The sequence below is a fragment of the Gigantopelta aegis genome, chromosome 10, assembly GCF_016097555.1.
Source record: "Gigantopelta aegis isolate Gae_Host chromosome 10, Gae_host_genome, whole genome shotgun sequence".
Taxonomy (NCBI): Eukaryota; Metazoa; Mollusca; class Gastropoda; order Neomphalida; family Peltospiridae; genus Gigantopelta; species Gigantopelta aegis.
Window position 1 is genome coordinate 11781657 of NC_054708.1, and position 24378 is coordinate 11806034.

General features: G+C 35.9%; 1 protein-coding gene across 1 annotated transcript; it reads right to left on the bottom strand.

Moving 5' to 3' along the window:
* Window positions 1–247: 247 nt before the first annotated feature.
* On the bottom strand, window positions 248–23943 carry LOC121384761 (coiled-coil domain-containing protein 172-like). Its single transcript, XM_041515307.1, has 9 exons — window positions 23584–23943; window positions 23224–23309; window positions 21841–21957; window positions 20946–21111; window positions 20070–20171; window positions 7073–7175; window positions 5408–5651; window positions 2178–2258; window positions 248–910 (listed from the first exon to the last, which is right to left on the bottom strand). Exons 1-9 carry the CDS (start codon window positions 23681–23683, stop codon window positions 713–715), a joined length of 1197 nt encoding a protein of 398 aa, XP_041371241.1. The 5' UTR covers window positions 23684–23943; the 3' UTR covers window positions 248–712.
* Between the last annotated feature and the right edge of the window lie 435 nt (window positions 23944–24378).

Below are 24378 nucleotides of genomic sequence, written 5' to 3' on the forward strand. Positions count from 1 at the left end.
TATTTTTGTTTTTTATGTTTAATAATGTAATCTTTATGTATTTCTTATATATACTGTGTATTAATAATGTGCCATGATTGTGGACCTTTAATCTTAAAATAAGTATTTTAATATTTGAATTATTATAAAATAAGTATGTTAAAATTTCATATCTCATGATTAACTGAATAACTGTAACCTCCATATTAAACAAAGACACACCTTCATGATGCTTAAAACTGATTAACAAAAAAACATAATCCTGTTATTCATTTTAAACATTTTAATTCCTTAGTTTTAAGGCAATGATTCTGACAAACATACTAGTCTTTCTTAAAGTCGCAGACCCTGGTTTTAACCTGTGAAAATGGACACTAATTTTAGTGAATGTACAAACCTTTAACATATATATGTAAAATGAGAATCTGTGATTTTGAAACAAAGAAATACTCTCTAAACATAGACCAGAGCTTGTGTCCATAACTATTACTTCTCGGACACACATGCATTTTTAGAATTATATTACAAACACTAGGATGACCAAAAACACTTTGGATGTATGGAAATGGATAATCTAAACAATAAAATACAAGTCATGTCTATTTTCAATATAACAGACCAGATCTAATATTGAAAGATATGTTGAAGTTTTTAAAAACAAGGGTCTATCATTTCAACTGAATATTAAAATAAGACCGTGTTTTATTTCTAAACAATTGTTTAAGTAAGTATCTTAACATTTTTTAACATGTTTGAAATTGAAGATGGGTTTTGGTGCATTAGAAGCTTGATATGAACTTGAGGAAACGGCTAGTGTGGAAGGATTTGCTGAACTGTCATCGGACATGTTTGTGTCGTCGAGATCAGGAAGAGACATGTCATCATCAAATACGTGGCTCAGAATATTGGGACTTGAAGATTCAGTGAACATCTGTGCAAACAGAAACATAAATAGAAATCAAATACCAGAGTTAAAGTTTGTTTTGTTTAATGACACCACTAGAGCACATTGATTTATTAATCATCGCCTACTGATGTCAAACATTTAGTAATTTTTAGTCTTAGAGAGGAAACCCGCTATATTTTTCCATTAGTAGCAAGGGATCTTTTATATGCACCATCCCACAGACAGGATAGCACATACCACAGCCTTTGATATACCAGTTGTGGTGCACTGGCTGAAATAAGAAATAGACCAATGGGCACACCGATGTGGATCGATCACAAAGCAACCACGCATCAAGCGAGGGCTTTATCACTGGGCTATTTCCCACCCAAAATCAAATAACATTGCTGAGGGAAGGGGTAGGTGAGGGGTAGGTGAGGGGTTTTTCAATGTTAAAATATTTATACTTAAATTTACAGTACTGCTAATCTTTCAGAATGTTGCTGCAGACTATATTTATAATTCTCACACTAAATATAAAAATAAATGAAAGTCAAACAAGTTGCAAAGATATTTTGGTTTACATTTACAGACCTGCAGTTAATCTTTTTATTGTTCCCTTTGGAATATTCTCAGTGGGTCTTATAGGTCAAAAGTGAAATGTAATCGGTTCATTGATATAAGTTTTTTTGCTGAAAGATTGCATCAATTAGTAGTCTATTTTGCTTGTAAAATTGTTTTCAGTCATTGTTATATAATCTCCTATAACAATTATTAAACATGATAAAAAATAACAAGAGAATTTCCCATTCTTACCTTCACAGGATAAATCTTTATTAACTAGTTATTCTGTCATTAACTAGTTATTCTCTATTTATACTTATTCTAATGATCATATATAAAAACATTAATTGAAAAGAATTGTCAGAATTGTTTGTGCTAAATTTGTTTTGACTTGAATGAATGAATGAATGAATGTTTAACGACATCCCAGCACAAAAATACACATCAGCTATTGGGTGTCACAAATGGTAAGTATATGAAAATATTATTTATATATATTTATGTAAAAACACAGTGTAAGAAGCTGTGGGTGAAAAGTATAATACCATACATAAAATTAAGGTAAGTACATTTTAACTTTGTATAGAAGTCAAAGTGTTTTAAAAACTTTACAATTAATTCTGGATGGAATTTAAAAGATTCTGAAACATTATGAAACATTTCTGTTGCCATGTTTTGACTTGAAATTCGACATGAAATTCGGTGATGTGCCCCTGTTTTAAATCAGTAGGAACCATGAACTAGTTACCTTTTGAAGATTAGGTATTGCTGAATTCCTTCGTACAGGAAAGTTGCTCACACAGTGTCGGTTTCCTTTTAACCCAAATGCCTTGATAAAACAATTTAGAAAATACACTGATCAATACCTGGTAATATTAATAATTAAAATCATTCTGATAGCAAATTGATTGCAGAACATCTGTAGATTTTCAAGTGTCTTAACATTTTCAGACTTCGCTCGAATTGCTCCCCTAATTTAAGATTATAGGGAACAATTTAAGACATTATTATATTGATACCATATAACTTCACATGCTAAGGGGAGCTAAAAATTACTCTCCTTGAACTAGACTTAGGGGAGTAATGGGAAACAAGAATGACAGCTCCCGTTAAACAGTAATGTCTGCGTTTGCCATAAACTTAAGATGACAAAAACATATAAACATAGGCGTATGGGCTCCCATTTTTTGGGGGGGAGGCAGGCTGTTTTTTTCCCAAATTAAATGAAAATGCCCAAATCTGCATTACATTTATTCATATTAGCATTAGCACCAAACAGTTATGTAGGATTGCAAATGAATCACTACACATTTTTACATGGATTACAACTAATTTTGAGGGTAGAATGATGGAAATTCAGAGTAAAAATGTCTGAGGTTAGCACATTTTGCCCACATATCTATAATTTTTGCCCAAATTTGAGGTTTTTCTCCTGCACTAGGGGGGCAATTGCTCCATCTCGTACGCTTATGCATATAAATAATAATATCATTTTCTATGATTTACAATATTTAATTTTTTTTTTTTTTTTTTTTTATTATTTATTAAAAAATTTGTTTTTTAAACTTTTAACACTAGTTAAATATCAAAGGGGCATAGGACTGATTCTCACAATCTATAGGAGTTTTTTTTATTCCATCTATTGCATCATTTTGCATACATGCCAGAAAGAAATTTTTGGGTATGGTGCTATGGAATTGAATGCAACCAGTCAACGGGAGGAGGTATGGGGGCCTCCCCCACAAAGAAAATGGGTTACGGTTAGGGTTAGGGTTAAGAAAATCATATAGTAATGTTACAAGTAATTAATTTTGTCAAAAGGTTAACTTAAATAAATAAAAATAAAAAACAAAATTTGGGTATGGCACCATACCCATTTTACTCTGGCAGAAACCAAAACAAGTGGCATATGTTCAGTCTGGTTTGGTGTGAAAGCACATACTGGTATATTTAAATTAAAGTGCTGTTCCAGATGTATGATGTATTGAGCTATATCAATCAAGATATTATTTAATATGATTAGAAAATTAAAAAAATAAATGTAAAAAAATTATATACCGGTATATTTTCCATTTAAAAATATTCCCCTGAAAAACAGAACCAGCTGAATTCGTTTCGGGAATTTCCGTAAGATTTGATCCGTGACGTCACGAAGGGAACTCCTTTCGATAGTCAGCGCCATTGTTCATTGCTTCTTTTGTGTTTATTATGGTTAAACGGCGTGTTCTTGGCGGTTGTAGCAATACAAAAGCCGAGCCGATATTTAGTTTTCACGCATTTCCTAGTAATGTTGCTGTGAGAAAGCTGTGTGAATTTGATTAAAACAACGTGGAAATACCGGACAGGAAGAAAATGACGGAGACCGTTGCGACAGTAGACACTTCAGTTTCGATTCGTCCGAACTGGCTAGTCGGCTTAAGCGAGATATGGGAATACCATGTGTTATGGCTTTTAAAAAAAGATCCCGTACCAACAGTTTTTCTGCGACACAAAACAAATGACAACAAGCCGACGCCATCCACACCGAAACAACCTTGGGGTGCATATCGTCAATGTCCCAAATTGCGTTATGCTTTCAACTCCGGTCAGTTTGTTTTCTCATGCACGGTTCGTGCAATTATCGAGATCCGATTTTTTGTTGTTTGCATCTCGTTCATTTGTGAAATTTTTCTTTACAGTTTGAGAACATTAAAACAATAAAGTACAGACAAGTAAGTATCTATAGCGTAGTCCCATCCTACAAAAATGTAGGCTTTTTTTTTGTAAAACAGAAAAAAAAGAGAGCTAATTTTGTATACATCTTAGAAAACAATCGGCTTAGAAATAAATGACTTGTAAATTCCATAGTATGAAAAAAGGCGTTCCCTGTAAAACAGACTATAAATATATTAAATTAATTTTACTTTACCTTCCCACAGAGAAAACCTTTTTTCATACTATGGAATGTGCTATAAGTTATTTATTTCTGAGCAGACTGTTTTCACAACTGCACACAAAAAAATAGTATTGTTTTGTTATTTCCAAAACACTTTTACTTCTTTTTTTTTTTTTTTACGTCAAACTAAACTGAAATTATTCACACAAAAAAAAAAACATCTTCATAGATGGATGGGACGGACTAAAAGTCGTTTTTGTTTATTTCTTAAAATTAAAATAAGTTATTTATTTCTGAGCAGACTGTTTTCACAACTGCACACCAAAAATAGTATTGTTTTGTTATTTCCAAAACACTTTTACTTTTTTTTTTTACGTCAAACTAAAGTGAAATTATTCACACACAAAAACATCTTCATAGAGGGATGGGACGGACTAAAAGTCGTTTTTGTTTATTTCTTAAAATTACCGATATCGGGTCCACTTGACTCGTAGAATTCAAGAGTTATTTATCGTCTTTTCTACTATATCATAAGTATTAGAACATACAGTGTAGCAAAATAATTCGCACAAAAAGCTAAAGAACAAAACAAGAATAAAAGTTGTAAATTAGTGGTAAGCTGTCTCCACGACCATTTTCATCGTCATCCGTCAGGCCGGTGGTTCGTCGGAAGATGTTCCAGGTTCAAACTGATAAGGCATTATTTGTTGTTTTGCACAAATATTAGTCCAGTCGTCATTATACACTATTCATCATCGAAAGAAAAATCGCATGATCAATGAGCTTGGCAGTCGCTGTCGGTCCCACTTTCGCTTGCGTTGGAAGTCATCTCGTTGTAGGTTTCTGTGAAGCGCGTTCCCTTCGTGACGTCACGGGTATTTACAGGCAAATGTTTTTACCGAGAATTTTACTCGGTCGTTTCCGTCAGTGTTCTACGGGAGTGATGTTTTAATACTTTTATGGGGCATTTTCGTAATTATTGATTTACATATCGGTGTAAAATATTATTGCAATGAATTAAGAAAGCATTTAATTGTGGAATTTGAAATTTTAGTGTATGGTCTGGCACAGCACTTTAATATACCGTACTGTGTGCAACTTACCTGTTCAGACTGAGGGACATGACTTGGCTGTGTAGTGACAGAAAACTTCATTGACTGATTTTGTGTCTGCAACTGTTGCTGTATTTCTCTCTGCTGCTGTTGATGTATCTCTTGCTGCTGCTGCTGTTGAATTTGCCGTTGTTGTAGCCGTATCTGATGCTGTAGACTCCTAACGTCCTGCTGTAGTTTCTGACACCGACTCTCCAGGTGGGACGACTGGAGCTCATCAAGCTCTCTCTGAAGCCTGTAGAACACAACTTTCACATTAGTATGTAAAAGTAAGTTTAGTTTGTTTAATGACACCATTAGAGCACATTGGTTTATTAATCATCTGCAATTGGATGTCCAAAATTTGGTAATTCTGACTTGTAGTCATCAGATGAAACCTGCTACATTTTTCCAAATGCAGCAATGGATCTTTTATTATGCACTTTCCTAGATGGGAAAGCACATACCACAGCTTTTGTCCAGTTGTGGTGCACTGCTTGGAACGAGAAAAAAAGACAATGGTTCGATACCTCAGGCGAGCACTCGACCGACTGAGCTAAATCCCACACCTCATTAGTACGTATATCTACAGTTTTTATAAAACATTTCATGGGTGTCAGAAGATGCTGGTCACTAGGGAGTGGGTGGGGGGGGGGGGGGGGGACACCACAGGGGCCAGGATAAATGTGAGGTCATAAACCTATATAAACACATAATTATAATACAATTTAAAATGTTTATAATCAACTCGTTTTTAACAATATGAAGAATTATGAACTACATTCTTGTGAACTGTTGGAGTTAAAAAAACACACCAAAATATTCATTCAAATCCATATTTAGATCACCTCTCAGCATGAGGATGGCTAGTGCATCCCTCCCCGCCCCCACTCAACCCCCTTCCCCAAATTACAATAACTATACACTTCCCAGTTTCCTGATGAAAATATTGTTGGACAAAAATCCAGTAAATTTTGATGGAATGAAACATTTTTATTGCATTTGAAAACAAGAATCAGAAAAACTTTAACCAAATTCTATATGACCTTGACCTGGGGTCATATTCATTTTGTGATCAGTGATTCCAAATATGTCGTTTATTATTAAACAATTCAAGTGTTAATGGCAATTGGAGAAACTTTAACCACAGTTTTACTGAAATATTAACCCAACTTAACCATGTTTAAACTACATTTCTGCAAATTTATTCCAACATTCAATATTCCGAATATACACCAGAATTATGTCTGTAAACAGAGTGACCAAAGCAGAAGTAGAAATGTGGTCGTATATGAACTTTAACCTAAATAATCCCAGTATATGTCCAGGAAATTGTGCAGGGGAGAGTAGACTATGCTCCTCGAAATATAATTGAAAAAAGAGAAGTAATTTGGAGCAGGATTTAACCACCTCAGTGGATCCATTCAACTGATTTGTTTTTTTCTTGTTCCAACCAGTGCACCACAACTGGTCAAAGGCCATGGTATGTGCTTTTCTGCCTGGGAAAAGTGCACATAAAAGATCCCTTGTTACTAATTGAAAAAATGTAGCGTGTTTCCTCTGATGACTACGAGTAAAAATTACCAAATAGCTAATTAATAAATCAATGTGCTCTAGTGGTGTCATTAAACAAAACAAACAAACAGTAGTATGTGTGTATGGATTGGAAAGTGGAACCTTTGGAATTCTGCTCCATTTTGTGGAAAGTGAAGAGTTTCCTCCCTTTCTTGTTCCAGCTTTTGCAATTCATTCTGTTCAGACATCAATGTGGCATCCAAATCTGAAATATACAGCAAAAAATTTTTCCCAGATTATAAAGTTGAATAGCACAGAAAGCATGCAAAGCAGAAAATAAATTAATGGTTTTACAACAAAGTAATTTATAGTATTATGTATTGATGGTGAAATGTGCATTTTGATACATAGGTTACTTTTAAAACGGTGCGCGATGCAACACATAATGTAAAACATTTTTATAGTTATACTAGTGAGAACCTACCTGTTAAGGCCAAACATTACATTTACGTAATGTACATATTTGTTTGTTTACTTTGCATGCACGTCTTTGTTTACGTTTATGTAACGTCATAGAAGTTGTGTTGGCTCCTAACAAATACTATGTTTGTATAAATCAATAATAGGCTATAGTATTTATAGTATATTTTGTATATTTCAGTCAATCTGTTGCTGTCGGCAAATAAAGTTTTCCGAATTAAAGCTCAGCATTGATGTTCAAATGACGTCCCACATCATTGATGTATCTCGGCTTGCTTGGTTTTGGAGAAATCTGATTTGACTGCTTTGAATATGGAAGAAACTGAAATAGATACCTCTGAACTGGAAGGTAGAAGATTGGCTGCTCCTGTAATAGAAGAAACTGACTCGATGGTTTCAGGAGGCAGGATCAAGACACTTTCCAGAAAGGGACTGCTATATACAAGGGAAAATATGGATAAACAATTGTCAAATCTATTCCGGAACTTGAAGCGCAAGTCAGAAAATATCGAGAAACTAAAGGCCGACAACACAGCTCCTAGAAACGTTCAGCTTGAATATGCTAAATGGTTGGAAATGTATGAAGAGTTTATTAAGGTGAACGAGGAATATTGTACACTTCTATCAGCAGACGAGAAAGAAGTATATCTGGTTAATAGCTGGGAGAAAGACACTTACTTGAAGAACTTTAAGGTATCTTATGAGGGCTGGTATTCGCATGCGCATTCACAAGAAAAACAGAGAAGCTTGGGCAGTGTTGGATCACGAATAAGTTGTAGCAGTACAGTATCATCAGCACGACTGAAGGGTGAACAAGAAAAGGTAGAACTTGAGGCTATGAAAATTTCTTTGAAGAAGAAACAAGAACTAGAATTAAAAAAACTGATGTTAAGGCAAGAAGAAGAAGAACTGAATTTGAACACTAAAATGGCGATAGTTGAAGCCAAGAATGAAGTGTTAAATAGATTTGTGTGTCAAAATAATTACTTGAGTTCTAGACATAGCCAGTCAAGTATTAGTCCGTCAGTACTAAACTTAAATGCCGCCCCTTTTGTCCCTGCTAGTAAGAATAATGATGTCACAAATGTTATGTCTAATGTACATACAGCCATTACTTCTCAATGTAATGAAATTGTAGGTTGTGGTTCGGGGCTTCAATTACACACTGACACCACTTCTCACAGTAATGAAATTATGAGAGGCAGTACTGGGGTGAACATAGGTACTACATTTCAGAATAGTTTAGTGACTAAGGGCGATGCAAGACCGCATGTTCGTCCTGCATCTCAAAGTACTGAAATAACAAATTGCAACGCAGGTTTATGCTTAGAATCTACATCGCAAAAAGATTCTGGTACAGGGTGTCAAATAGGAAATATTGCAGGTCAGAATGTTGATACTAGAAATGGGATCGGGTTTCAGAATATTGAAATGAATGATCAGAATAGGTCTGTAAATGTCAGAAATGTAGGTCATGATCCATGTCAAAGCTTGTTAATGCATGTGTGTCCTGTTAATAGTGAGTCTCTTTCAGGTAGTACAATACCAAATAACTTCCGGCTGGGTCAAAGTTCGAGGTGCACCGAACTTTTGATAGAGAAGTGAACACCACAAGTCCTGTGATTGGTTATAAATGTGAGTGTGTTGGTTGTAAAAAATAATAGTTTCATCTGGGTAAAATAAATGTGCAATTTTATTTCATCTAGTACCAATGTGTCAAGTAGCCTTGTGCTTGAAACATGTATGGGGTACCTGTAAAAAAAAGTACTCAAATTTTGTGCGAAACTAGGGTAGTCATAGACGCTACCCGTTATCTCAGAAACGAGCAGCTTGACCCCCATTTTTTTCTGATTCACTTTAAGCGTAAGGGGTGGTAGTATTTATATCCGTGGTGTTTATGTCGGTTGATACGTTGCAGGTAGGAGTTTTAGCCGTATATGTTACTATTGTCGTCTATGGGATTTGATTTGGTAGTGTACACCCTATAGCACATATTCAGTGCATAATAAAAAATATTATGATTTTGTCATTTTATTTAATTAAACTATACTGGTTGATAAATTAGCCATCACTCGATCATGCAAGTTCACAATGACCTTGACCTTGACAATAATCTCTGTACATGGCTCTGAATGGAGTTTGAATCAAAGTTAGCACTCAAGGAAAGTTGGTTTTGTCCTATAATTCATACTGTAAAGATTTCAATAATTTCTTTTTACATGGTATTTGACTTGCCATATACAACTGCTCTTAAATATGGTATTATATATAAGCAACCTGAACTAAGATTTTAATAGCAATTTATTTTTATATTAAAAATAGCATGTGCCAATAGTAGGTTAATGTCTTTAGTTTCCATTAACATTGTTAATTTTTTATGTATGAAATTCTGAAAACTCAAATTTGTAAAAAAGTTCATTTTTATTGTCATTTTGACATATTTATAGGGTGCTAAGTTATATTTTAGACAAATTTGTAGTTTTATGCAAAATTTAAAGTAAATTTGAAGAAAAACTTTACCAAAAACATAATTAAATTTGTTGTCACTATTGTGCCTTCTGTTCTTATTTGTACATAACAATAAGGTTATTAAACATATACTTAGATCTCCAGATCATTTTTGTTTCTTAATAATCACTTAGTTAGCTCTCATGAAAAGCATTTTGAGTTTATACTAGATTCAGAACCAATTTTTTCAGATTTGATTATCTGCCTTGGATTAAGTTGATAATTTATTTTATTGTTAAAGCTGTATTACCTAATGTTACTAGCTAAATAAAATGCTGGATTACAGATTGTAGGAATACTTCTAATGTACATATTGTATTCATCCGGATTAGAAAATAATGCAAGAAAATAGATGTTCGGGTAATTTTGTCATTTAAAAATAGTTTTTTTCGGTAATTAATCAAAAATAAATGTGTTAAAGCTGCATGATTATTCCAGATATCACAACTATTAAAACCTCCAACTACAGTAGGCTATAAATAAAATATAGTCAGGAATATTGGTGGCTGCAATACCAAATAACTTCCGGCTGGGTCAAAGTTCGAGGTGCACCGAACTATTGATAGAGAAGTGAACACCACAAGTCCTGTGATTGGTTATAAATGTGAGTGTGTTGGTTGTAAAAAATAATAGTTTCATCTGGGTAAAATAAATGTGCAATTTTATTTCATCTAGTACCAATGTGTCAAGTAGCCTTGTGCTTGAAACATGTATGGGGTACCTGTAAAAAAAAGTACTCAAATTTTGTGCGAAACTAGGGTAGTCATAGACGCTACCCGTTATCTCAGAAACGAGCAGCTTGACCCCCATTTTTTTCTGATTCACTTTAAGCGTAAGGGGTGGTAGTATTTATATCCGTGGCGTTTATGTCGGTTGATACGTTGCAGGTAGGAGTTTTAGCCGTATATGTTACTATTGTCGTCTATGGGATTTGATTTGGTAGTGTACACCCTTCAGGTGATAATGCTGACTATTTCCACAGCAATAGGGCTGACATCCCAGCTGATAATAATATTTTGTCTGTAGTCCGCCAGTTGAAGAAACCAACTGTAGAAATTAAAAGATTTGGGGGAGATCCAATGGAATACCGAAAATTCATTCGTCAGTTTAACATTAAAGTGGTAATGAACTCTGATAGTGATGATGAACGAATGAGTTTCTTGGAGCAATTTACTGTTGGTGAAGCTAATCGTATTGTCTCTGGATTTAGCCATCTTCCAGCGGAACAGGGATATCCAGCAGCTCTCAAGGAGTTGGAAACGCGATATGGAGATGCACAGCTCATGGCTAGTGCATTTATCAAACGAGCATTGGGTTGGCCGACTGTGCGTGCAGACAACGCCAAGGCCCTTGATGACTTTTCCATTCTGTTGGTAGAGTGTGAAAATGCTGTGAAGAGTATCCAGGCAGTTAAAGTACTCGAGTACCCAGACAATATAAAACGACTAGTGAGTAAGTTGCCATTTTATCTACATGATAAATGGAGGAACATAGTTCAACACACTGCCAGAAAAGGAGACACTGTAGAGTTTCATCAGTTGGTGGAGCTTGTAAGAGATGAAGCACGAAAGGCAAATGATCCAATTTATGGGAAGGATGCTTTGATCTTGGAGCACAAAGCACATGATGGAAAACGACAACCTTCTAAGCAACCTGGAACAAATCGTACAAGGGTTAGCTTTCTAACTGATATGTCAGAAATTGTTCAGATTGAAAATTCATCCGCAGATGGTCCAGCTCAGAAAGAACGAGGTGTTAGGAAAGCACTGCAGAAATCAAAAGAGCAGTTTTCCAGAAAACACTGTACATATTGTGATCGTACCACCCACACAACAGATAACTGTAAGAACTTATTGGCTATGCCCATTTTGGACAGAAATGAATTTGTGAAGTCCAAAAGGCTTTGCTTTGGTTGTCTAAAGCCTGGACATTATAAAAACAAATGCTATAACAAATTAGTGTGTGCGACCTGTAAGTCTCATCATCCTACAATGCTGCATGACGATAGCAGAGTCGGCAAGTTAAAAGGTTTGTTAAAAACAGAAAACGAGAATAGCGACAGTAAAATTTCTGTCCAGGGTGTATGTGGTCATACGAGGGCCGGAAAGGGTGAATGTACCATGGCCATTATTCCAGTTAGAGTGAAGCTGAAAAATGGTTTACGCGATGTCAAAACATACGCTTTCTTTGATCCGGGTAGTAGCGTCAGCTTTTGTTGTGAAAGTCTAGTTCGAGAGCTTGGTGGAATGGGTCATCGCATGTCTATCACGCTGGATAAAATGGGAAATCCATTTTCGATGGAAACATATGCTGTTGATGGCCTGCAAGTCTGCGACCTGGAATTGGATAACGAAATTGACCTGCCAAGGGTATATACTAAAGACAAAATTCCCGTTTCTAGGAGACTCGCTCCTACCAATAAGGACATATCTTGCTGGAAACATTTAGACGATATAAATCTTCCAGACATTACAGCCGAGGTTGGCCTGTTAATTGGAAACAATGTACCTGATGCCTATACCCCATTTGAAGTCAAGTCCGGACCAGAGGGCAGCCCTCATGCTGTCAAGACGAGACTTGGATGGATTGTGTGGAATATGATAAGAGAAGGAGATAAACAAGTTGAACAGGTCGATTCTGTCTTCACAGTAAACCGTGCCAAGATTGTAGCAGTGCAAGAGATGGAACAGCTTAAGCAGTTAGATAAACTGGTGAGAGATTCAATCAATCGAGACTTTCCAGAAAGGCTTATTGATGATAAAAAGGAACACTCCCAGGAAGATAAGAAGTTTTTGGACTTGGTGAATGGTTCTATCACCCATAGTAATGGTCACTACTGCATTGGTTTGCCATTTAAAGAGAATGGCATCAAATTGCCAGATAACAAATTACAGGCTTTGCAGCGTCTTGCAAGCCTAAAACGCAAATTACAAAAGAATTCAACATTTTGTGAAGATTATGTTGAATTTATGTCCAAGGTTGTCAAATGTGGTTATGCTGAACAAGTTCCAAAGGAAGAACTTGAAAGATTAGATGGCCGTGTATGGTACATCCCACACCATGGTGTCTATCATTCCCATAAGCCTGGGAAAATTAGGGTTGTGTTCGACTGTGCTGCAACCTATAAGGGGACATCTTTGAATAGCGTTTTACTTCAGGGACCTGATTTAACAAACAGTCTACTAGGTGTTCTCTTTCGTTTCCGACAGGAAGAGGTCGCCATTATGGGAGATATTGAAGCTATGTTCTACCAAGTCCATTTACCCAAGGACGACAGCGAGTGTCTTCGATTCTTTTGGTGGCCAGAGAGAAATCTCCATAAAGAGCCAACAGTGTATCGTATGCAAGTTCATCTGTTTGGTGCCACATCTTCTCCTAGCTGTTCAAGCTTTGCTCTTCGCCATACAGCAGAGGAATTCAGTGATGAATTTAAAGCAGCAGCCAATGTGATAAAGAGACATTTCTATGTAGATGACTGTTTGACCTCTGTGAAGTCAGAAGAGGCTGTAGACTTAATTAAGGAAACGGTTGCCCTCTGCAAGAAAGGTGGCTTTCGTTTAACAAAGTGGATTTCCAATAATCATCATGTGCTGGATTCGATCCCGGTAGAAGAACGGGCAAAGGATGTCAAGGAACTTGATTTAGAGCACCAACGTCTTCCAAATGAAAGAGCGCTTGGTGTAGTCTGGTTTGTAAAATCTGATACTTTAGGCTTTAAAATTCAGCAACACAATAAACCACCTACAAGGCGTGGTATTCTGTCAACAGTAAGCTCTGTATATGACCCTTTGGGGATGGCCGCACCATTTGTTCTGAATGCCAAACTACTTCTTCAAGATCTGTGCCGGCGCAATGTTCCCTGGGATGAAGAAATCAAAGGAAATGATTTAAAGATTTGGCAACAATGGACAAATGAATTAGGTGATCTGGAGAAACTGAATTTACAACGATGCTACAAACCACGATCATTTGACAATGTTGTATCCTGTCAAATTCACAATTTCGCCGATGCCAGTGATCTAGGTTATGGAATAGTTACTTACTTACGTCTCACTGATGAAACAGGATGCATCTTTGTCTCATTCGTGAATGGGAAATCTCGGGTTGCTCCTCTCAAGAAAATGACTATTCCTCGAATGGAGCTCACTGCTGCCACTGCTGCTGTGAGGCTCAACCAAATGTTGGTGAGAGAACTGGACTATAAAATTGATGAAACATATTTCTGGACAGACAGTATGACTGTACTAAGGTATGTGGCTAATGAGAACTCACGCTACCAAACATTTGTAGCAAATTGCATTGCTATTATCCGGGAAGCTTCTGATGTTAAACAGTGGAGGTACATCAACACAAAAATTAATCCAGCTGATTGTGCCTCTCGTGGTCTTCCTATGAAGAAGTTCCTGCAAAACAGTCTGTGGTTGAATGGACCAAGCTTCTTGTCTGAACCAGAATCTGAATGGCCGACCCCTGTGTCAGGTCTGGATAATTTACCTGATGACGATTTAGAGGTGAAAGGAGTTTATACTAACATAATGCAGCAATCTACAAATGCAATGGATAAACTACTGACACATTACTCTGAATGGAACAAACTCAAAAGAGCTGTTGCCTGGTTGTTAATTGGAGTTAAAAACTTACAAAAACACATCACTGCACGAAGACAGTTGAAGAACGAAATTAACCAGCAGGAACATAACCCTCTGAAATGTAACCAGATATTTGAAGAACAGTACACACGAATTAAACAAAAGAGATTGATGGAAAGAAAGAAAGGTCTAACAACAGCCTATCTCGGCTTAGATGTTCTTCAAAGTGCTGAAAGGGCTTTGATACTTTACGTGCAGCGACAGCATTTCAAGGAAGAGATCAAGATCCTGGAAAAACAAAAGGATGCTTCGCATATTTTGAAAAGATATTCTCCATTAAGGAAGCTGGATCCTTTCATTAGTGATGGTTTGATCCGTGTTGGAGGACGACTTCATAGAGCTAACTTACCTTTCGATGCAAAACATCCAATTGTACTACCCAAGGACTCTGCTATTACAGAACTCATATTATGGGATGTGCACCAATCAGTTGGTCACATGGGAAAAAACTTCATGCTTGCTAGTCTACGTCAGCAGTATTGGTTGCTCGGTGCATCAACTGCTATAAAGCGTATAATTTCAAAGTGTGTTACTTGTCGAAGATATCAGGCCCCCGTTGCTGAGCAACAAATGGCCAGCCTTCCTGTAGACCGTTTAAATGCCGATGAACCCCCATTTTCCAGAGTTGGGATGGATTTCTTTGCACCATTTGAGGTAAAGCGAGGAAGAAGTACAGTAAAGAGATATGGTGTGTTGTTCACGTGTTTGGCTATTTGAGCAGTACATCTAGAGGTTGCTCATTCTCTTGATACAGACTCGTGCATCAATGCAATCAGAAGATTTGTGGCTAGACGTGGTATAGTTAAATCAATTCAGTCTGACAACAGGACCAATTTAGTGGGAGCAGAACGCGAAATACGTGAAGAAATTAAAAAATGGAATATGCAAAAAATAAATAGGGCCTTGCAACAAAGATCCATCTCATGGAGTTTCAATCCTCCCACAGCATCCCATTTTGGAGGTGTTTGGGAACGGCTTATTCGTGTTGTCAGAAAAATACTCTATTCGCTACTCCGAGAACAAAACGTATACCTTGATGACAAGTCTCTGCAAACCCTGTTTTGTGAAGTTGAAGCTGTGATCAATGGTCGCCCTATCACAGAAGGGCCCAACAGTCCTAATGATCTAGATGTACTGACACCAAATCACTTGTTATTGCTTAGAGCAGGAGAACATATTCCACCTGCCTTATTTCATAACAGTGACAACTATGCAAAAAGGAGATGGCGACAAGTACAATATTTGGCAGACATATTCTGGAAAAGGTGGATACGGGAATACTTACCTCTGCTGCAAAAGAGACAAAAATGGATGTACCCTAAGAGGAATTTGGCTGTGGGTGACATTGTACTGATTATAGATACAACCCCTAGAAATTCATGGGCACTTGGAAGAGTGCTTGAAGTCGTGAAGGACAAAAAGGGGCTTGTCAGAGTTGTGAAACTGAAAACAAAATCGTCTACACTGACTCGTCCAATTACAAAATTATGTCTCTTGGTAGAAAGCGACTAAGATAGTTTATTGCTAGTAAGCAGTTTTAAAAAAACAAACAAAAAAAACCCAAACAAACAACAACAACAAACAAACAGTGAATCGTTTGGCCTTGTAATAGTAATAATAGTGTAATTGTGTCTCTTGATTAACCACAATTAGAGGGCCGGTATGTTAAGGCCAAACATTACATTTACGTAATGTACATATTTGTTTCTTTACTTTGCATGCACGTCTTTGTTTACGTTTATGACATCATGGTAATTCTGTTACGTCATTCTTTAGGCAACGTTAATTTCTGGTTTTCCAAAAGACGTTTGTTAATTCCAAAAGAATGTGGTATGCCGACAAATACGGTATGTATTACTATTTATAACTTAGTTTAAAATGTTTAAATAAAATATTGCTTAGTCTTATATTAAGGCGAAATAAGCCTATACACGTATATGTATATGTATTAAATGGTATATGTATTAAATGGTATATGTATATAAATGTACATGTATATAAATGGTAGGCGCATTGTAGGGTGTATACCACCAAATCAAATCCCATAGACGACAATAGTAACATATGCGGCTAAAACTCCTACCTGCAACGTATCAACCGACATAAACGCCACGGATATAAATACTACCACCCCTTACACTTAAAGTGAATCAGAAAAAAATGGGGGTCAAGCTGCTCGTTTCTGAGATAACGGGTAGCGTCTATGACTACCCTAGTTTCGCACAAAATTTGAGTACTTTTTTTTACAGGTACCCCATACATGTTTCAAGCACAAGGCTACTTGACACATTGGTACTAGATGAAATAAAATTGCACATTTATTTTACCCAGATGAAACTATTATTTTTTACAACCAACACACTCACATTTATAACCAATCACAGGACTTGTGGTATTCACTTCTCTATCAAAAGTTCGGTGCACCTCGAACTCTGACCCAGCCGGAAGTTATTTGGTATAGTACTACCTATACTGATAACATATATTTTTCAAAAAGTGTCCAGCTATGTGTCTTTATGACAACCAGGATCTGGTGTATTCTGACATAAACTGACAACCTCACTGAAACTGTTGTTTCTACAGTGCAACCTAATATAATGTACACCTCAAAAAGCATATATATTGCATATAGTTTTGTACAAATGCAATATGTCATATTAAACAACAAAATGTTTTAAAATAAAACTCCTGAAGATATTTACTTTCAGTTGGGTGTGTGTACTCAGGTATATATGTAGAGACAACAAAGATAGTCAGAGTACCTCTACCCCTTTAAAGAATGCCATTAAAACACATGCACTTGATTGACCCCTAGATTATGAAGACCTTAACAGGCACATCAAAGAAATATCAGTATTAAAAAAATACACTGTCTGAGGAAGGAAACACAAACATGACTGTACCTGTATGAAGTAATGACTTAATGTCCTGAACATTAGTGTAGGGAGGAAATCCTGTATGCTGGGTGTGGGTGTCTTCAAGTTACCAGGTGTGGGAATTTCAAATCCATCGGCCATGCTGATTTTCATAATGAACCATCAAAACCATTGGCAGCCACCAATATTCCTGACTATATTTTATTTATAGCCTACTGTAGTTGGAGGTTTTAATAGTTGTGATATCTGGAATAATCATGCAGCTTTAACACATTTATTTTTTATTAATTACTGAAAAAAACTATTTTTAAATGACAAAATTACCCGAACATCTATTTTCTTGCATTATTTTCTAATCCGGATGAATACAATATGTACATTAGATGTATTCCTACAATCTGTAATCCAGCATTTTATTTAGCTAGTAACATTAGGTAATACAGCTTTAACAATAAAATAAATTATCAACTTAATCCAAGGCAGATAATCAAATCTGAAAAAATTGGTTCTGAATCTAGTATAAACTCAAAATGCTTTTCATGAGAGCTGACTAAGTGATTATTAAGAAACAAAAATGATCTGGAGATCTAAGTATATGTTTAACAACCTTATTGTTATGTACAAATAAGAACAGAAGGCACAATAGTGACAACAAATTTAATTATGTTTTTGGTAAAGTTTTTCTTCAAATTTACTTTAAATTTTGCATAAAACTACAAATTTGTCTAAAATATAACTTAGCACCCTATAAATATGTCAAAATGACAATAAAAATCAACTTCTTTACAAATTTGAGTTTTCAGAATTTCATACATAAAAAATTAACAATGTTAATGGAAACTAAAGACATTAACCCACTATTGGCACATGCTATTTTTAATATAAAAATAAATTGCTATTAAAATCTTAGTTCAGGTTGCCTGTATATAATACCATATTTAAGAGCAGTTGTATATGGCAAGTCAAATACCATGTAAAAAGAAATTATTGAAATCTTTACAGTATGAATTATAGGCCAAAACCAACTTTTCTTCAGTGCTAACTTTGATTCAAACTCCATTCAGAGCCATGTACAGAGATTATTGTCAAGGTCAAGGTCATTGTGAACTTGCATGAAAGAGTGATGGCTAATTAATCAACCAGTATAGTTTAATTAAATAAAATGACAAAATCATAATATTTTTTATTATGCACTGAATATGTGCTATAGGGTGTATACCACCAAATCAAATCCCATAGACGACAATAGTAACATATGCGGCTAAAACTCCTACCTGCAACGTATCAACCGACATAAACGCCACGGATATAAATACTACCACCCCTTACACTTAAAGTGAATCAGAAAAAAATGGGGGTCAAGCTGCTCGTTTCTGAGATAACAGGTAGCGTCTATGACTACCCTAGTTTCGCACAAAATTTGAGTACTTTTTTTTACAGGTACCCCATACATGTTTCAAGCACAAGGCTACTTGACACATTGGTACTAGATGAAATAAAATTGCACATTTATTTTACCCAGATGAAACTATTATTTTTTACAACCAACACACTCACATTTATAACCAATCACAGGACTTGTGGTATTCACTTCTCTATCAAAAGTTCGGTGCACCTCGAACTCTGACCCAGCCGGAAGTTATTTGGTATAGTACTACCTGTATTACTTATATTATACTTATTATATATATATGTATTATACACATGCTAAGGGTAGATTATTGTTTCATTTGATAGTTGCGACATGCGTGCACTGAATGTTTGTAACGTCATAGAAGTTGTGTTGGCTCCTAACAAATACTATGTTTGTATCAATCAATAATAGGCTATTTATAGTATATTTTGTATATTTTGTATATTTCAGTCAATCTGTTGCTGTCGGCAAATAAAGTTTTCCGAATTAAAGCTCAGCATTGATGTTCAAATGACGTCCCACACTACCATTTGAATGTTGCACAATTTTCTTTTCATACAGCCCATAATTTTTTAAAGGATAAAAAATACTTCTTTACAAGTGTTATTTTTGACCCCCAACATTTCAAAATTTCTTCATTATGTATTCGCCAAAAATAACCTATACTGTTATAATATTGATCATAGGCCTCTCCATTTTTAAAAACCATGTGAGCAATCTATTGCTCTTCTGATGATAAAAGTTAAAGTTTGTTTTGTTTAACGACACCACTAGAGCTATTGGATTTCAAACATTTGGTAATTTTTTACGGAAAGCCAATATATTTTTCCATTACCAAGAAATTTTTTATAAGCACATTCTCACAGACAGGACAGTACATGTCATGGTCTTTGATATACTAGTCATGAGGCACTGGTTCGGATATGAGAAACCCAGTTAGAGACAGTGTTAACTACAGTGGTTTAATCCTACAATGTAAGCACTAAGGCGAGCACTCAACCGACTGAGCTAGATCCTGCTCCCTTCTTTTGATAATTCCAGGCAAGAAATTTCAAATAAGGAGACCAATTCCACACATCTAAACAAGCAAAATAAAAATAAAAACAAATACAGGTAAAAGACAAAAGATGAGTGTAAAAAAACCAACAAGAAACTGCTCTGTGCTCGTCCCTCATGAAAAGGCCTGTGACGAAAGTGATGTGAAATACCACTAATTATATTAGTCTGATTACCACACAGCTGATTTTTTAGTGTCTGAAGTTCTTCATCCACTTCGTCTTTTTCTGTCTTCATCTGGTGAACACACTGACGACTTTCTTCATAGCAAGCCAGATCTAGATAGTATTATAATGAAAACAGTTTATAATCTAAATATCTTCAATCTGTCTCATATTTTTGGTTAATATTTCACTATAATTTCAGCGCTCAAACTTAATGACAGCACTGATGGCAATTGCCGCCCGTTTGGGGAATTGACCGATGGCAGTTTTCTGCAGATGATAAAAATTATTGCTGTCGGTTGAAGGGACTGTTTTTTTATTTTTATATTTGTTGCCAGAGTTACTGGTTTAAAATTGCCCTACGTGGGCCCAAAATTGCCATAAAACATTTTAAAATTGCCGTAAGTAACAAATTCTTAGAGCACTGTAGTTGTTTGCCTAGTTTTACAATGTGAATTCATGTTTTACATTATCTAGAAATGGAAATGACTGAAACAGTGTCAAACAACTTTGAAAGTAAATAGGCCTGTTTCATAATGTTCCCTCAACCTTACCATGATATATAAAAATAGTTTCAAATCACAAACTGCCTGAAACTTGAAACATTTAATTGACCCTCAGATTTTTAGTTATGAATTTGCATGTTGTTGGAAATACATTTTCATAAACATTATATTTAAAATAGGAAAGGGAAGAAAAGAAAAAAAATGTAGCCTATTTTTTATAAAAAATTTTTTTAGCAATGATCACATTGATCAGTTATAGGCTTTTGTAAGACCAGTTATAATATCTGAAGTCTTTATAAAATTTGCAATGCACTAAAATTAGAATACATAATATTATATGAATAGTAATTGCAATATACCATGACAAGATAATTTCATTCACCTTTTACCAGTTGCTGTTCCTTTTCTTTACACTGAAGAATTCTATCGCAAACTTCCTTTTCCCGAGTTAATCTTCCCGTGCTAAGCAAGTCGTATTGTTGGCTAAACTGCTTCACATCATCACAAAATTGTCTCGTTTCATTAATGGATGACTTCTTGACCTCTTCCTAATTTAAGAAAGGAAGGTAATATATTTTGTTTAAAGACTGGTTTTCACAATTACATATTCAGGCTTGTTGAAATAAGCTGACAACCAGTGAATTTCATCGACTATTTTAACTTCCACTGTAACAGGGCAGGGTTTTAGATCTCTAATTTTGGCTAACAGGTTTTTTATCTGTTCTGAGCACAGTGAAATCTTTTTAACACAATAATGTCAACATAATTAACAACTTCTAGCTGTTATTTACGTTCATCAGAGTATGAACAAAAAAAAGATCATCCACAAACCACGTATATACATATAAGTAACCAATATAAAGTGATGTCATCATATATGACGTTCCCCGACATTATTTTTACGTTCATCGAGTAATTAACAAACTCGCATTGCTTCGGTTGGACATGCATATATGTGATGACGTTAAATTGTAATGAATGTAATGGAAATTTAATTATTCAAAAACGTATTTCAATTAATTGTAATCTAATTAGAGCATAACATTTCAGTGGTCTTGAAGTGAAATATTTTGAGGTCAGCATGTCTATACTTAAGTTGGACATGTTTATTTTGAGCACAATGTTTATTACATTGATTTTGGAGGTGCAGTCTGAAGCCTTGACTGGCTGTTTTACAGATTATTTAGGAAAGTGTTTAACACAGCCTCCTACTTTAAACCAGCACTCTCCCACCGTGAATCGTAACAAAAAGCCTGGTAAATAATAAAACTTCATACCAATTCTTTCTTCATTTCAGCTATCTCATTCTGTAGATGGTCTCGTTTCTCTGCAAGGATCATCCGTCGCGACTGGAGCCACTTGTTCTGTAGTTCTTCATCATTCAGGTGCTGAACCTGAAGTTAAAAAGAAAGAAATGTTTTATTTAACGACGCGTTCAACATATTTTATATTTACGGTTATATGGTGTCAGACATATGATTAAGGACCACACAGATATTGAGAGGAAACCCACTGTCGCCACTTCATGGGCTACTCTTTCCGATTAGTGGCAAGGGATCTTTTATATGCACCATCCCACAGATAGGGTAGTATATACCACGGCCTTTGATATACCTATCGTGGTGCACTGGCTTGAATGAGAAATAGCCCAATGGGCCCACCGGCGGAGATCGATCCCAGACCGACTGCTCATCGAGCGAGGGCGTTACCACTGGGCTACGTCCCACCCAGAACCTGAAATGAAAGTACGAGTATGTCAATAATACAAACTGAATTGGCTGCACAATTGTACATACAATTTGTGAACAATGTATTTTGTCTGACTTATACCAGAGATCAAATTTTATTTTGGAGAAGGGGGTGGGGGGCAGGGGGCATGGCAAGTGTTGCCTTTGCTTTAGCAGCGTTCTCATTATGCGATAGTCACACTGACTTGTTGCATGCAATTGAATCGTGCTGTGAAAACTCCTAAGTCATGTTGGACAGATTAAAACATGTCCCATATTTCTCATGACAAATCACGTGACAAATCAATTGACAAAAATTAGGGTGCCAAGACAAGTTGGTGGAGCACGAAGGCAAATTTTTTCTTCAAAAGAAAACAGATGGAATATTTTTCATTACTTTCTATCAAATTTTTTCAAACATAAATGACTTCAGCAATGTAATTTGTTGGAGACATATGCCTTTATCATATTACCAATAATAATTGTACTATCTTACATATAAAACATGGTATATATGGGAAGGGCACAGTGGCAAACCAGGTAGGGCACCACAGCATTGTCATCGACTTGGCTATTGTTACCATGGTAAAATTCGAACCCTGTAATAGCTTGAATACTAGTCATGGCTGTAATTTGTGAGGGGCAGTGTGTGCAGGCATGTCTCCCTCTAAAAATAGTTTCAATTTATTTTTTGTGCATATATCCCCTTGCCTACAGCAAAGAAAAACAAAACTGTCATAATTGCCATATAGGTAACAAATTCTTAAACTCACCGTGATATGTGGTAATAATTGTACTTATTTGCAGGTTTCATGAGCTTTTAATAGTTTTATTGTGCTGTTTGGTGAATTTGGTTACACTTTTAAACACAATTTGCAATATATTTTATGCTCATCTTAAACATTGGAATGGTATAAATGTGGGTAGTGATACTTTTAACACTAGCTGTCCCCTCAGTGCTTCTCGTTCATCCTCATTGTCCTCTAGGTCCTTCTGGCAGGCACTAATCTTTGCTTTCACTGGAAAAGAAAAAGAAAAGAAAAACATGATAATTATTGGAATTTGAAATTAAAACTATGGAATGGAAAATATGCTATGGTTCGAATGCACAGCATATTTTGCAGTGGCCAACGCAAGGGGAGTTAACCCCCCCCCCCCCCCCCCCCCCAGCAGCAGCCAAGTAAATAATTAAAGTGCACTGGAAACACACACACACACACACACACACACACATACACACAGTAAATAAATAAATAAATTTAAGTTTTAAAAAACTATATATATTATAATTACCTTCCTGCAGATACAAGTTACGTTTCTGGGCCTGTTGCTCTGAATAAATAATTTGATCAAAAAGGTCATTCAATGTGTCACTCATTTCTCTGCCTCTCATGCAGTTGAATATTCCCGCCAAATTTACATTTGGGCAGGCGAGTCCACGCGATGCGTATTTCTAAACGCATCTCATTGATTTTTATATTTTAAAAAATTGGTGGGGGTACTTGTTGGTTTTTGGACTGGAACTGGAAGTAGAGTTAGTTGTGAATTAGGGATTGTGGTGGAGACTTTCAGAGAGATTGCACTATATATAACGTATCGATAATTTATCTTTATCTTATAAAAAAGAAAAAAAATAGAAAAAAGGACACTTGAATTATCCTGCCCGGCGTCACTGATGTAGTAATTAAGTCATCGGACATAAGGCTGGTAGGTACTGGGTTCCCTCCCTGTACCGGCTTCCACCCAGACAAGGGAGTTAACGGCTCTGTGGGTAGGTGTAAGGCATCTGGGGCCATTCAAATATTACGTAACGCTTGGGGGGGGGGGGGATACGTCCAAGGGGTGAGGGGTGAAAGCAGAGGTGTGCCATCGTACAGCAATACGTCACTTTAATGACGTCATCGTAGTACACATGGATATAAATAACACAATTTTGTTCTCTCTTAAACGTGCCGTGCCATGCCATGACAACAATATATAATGTGGGTTTTTAGAGGTAAATGTAAACCCAAAACAATTATAAATTAAGCTGAAATGCTTTAATACACCAGACATTTTAATATTGTTTTTTCCTCAAGGTGATTCTCG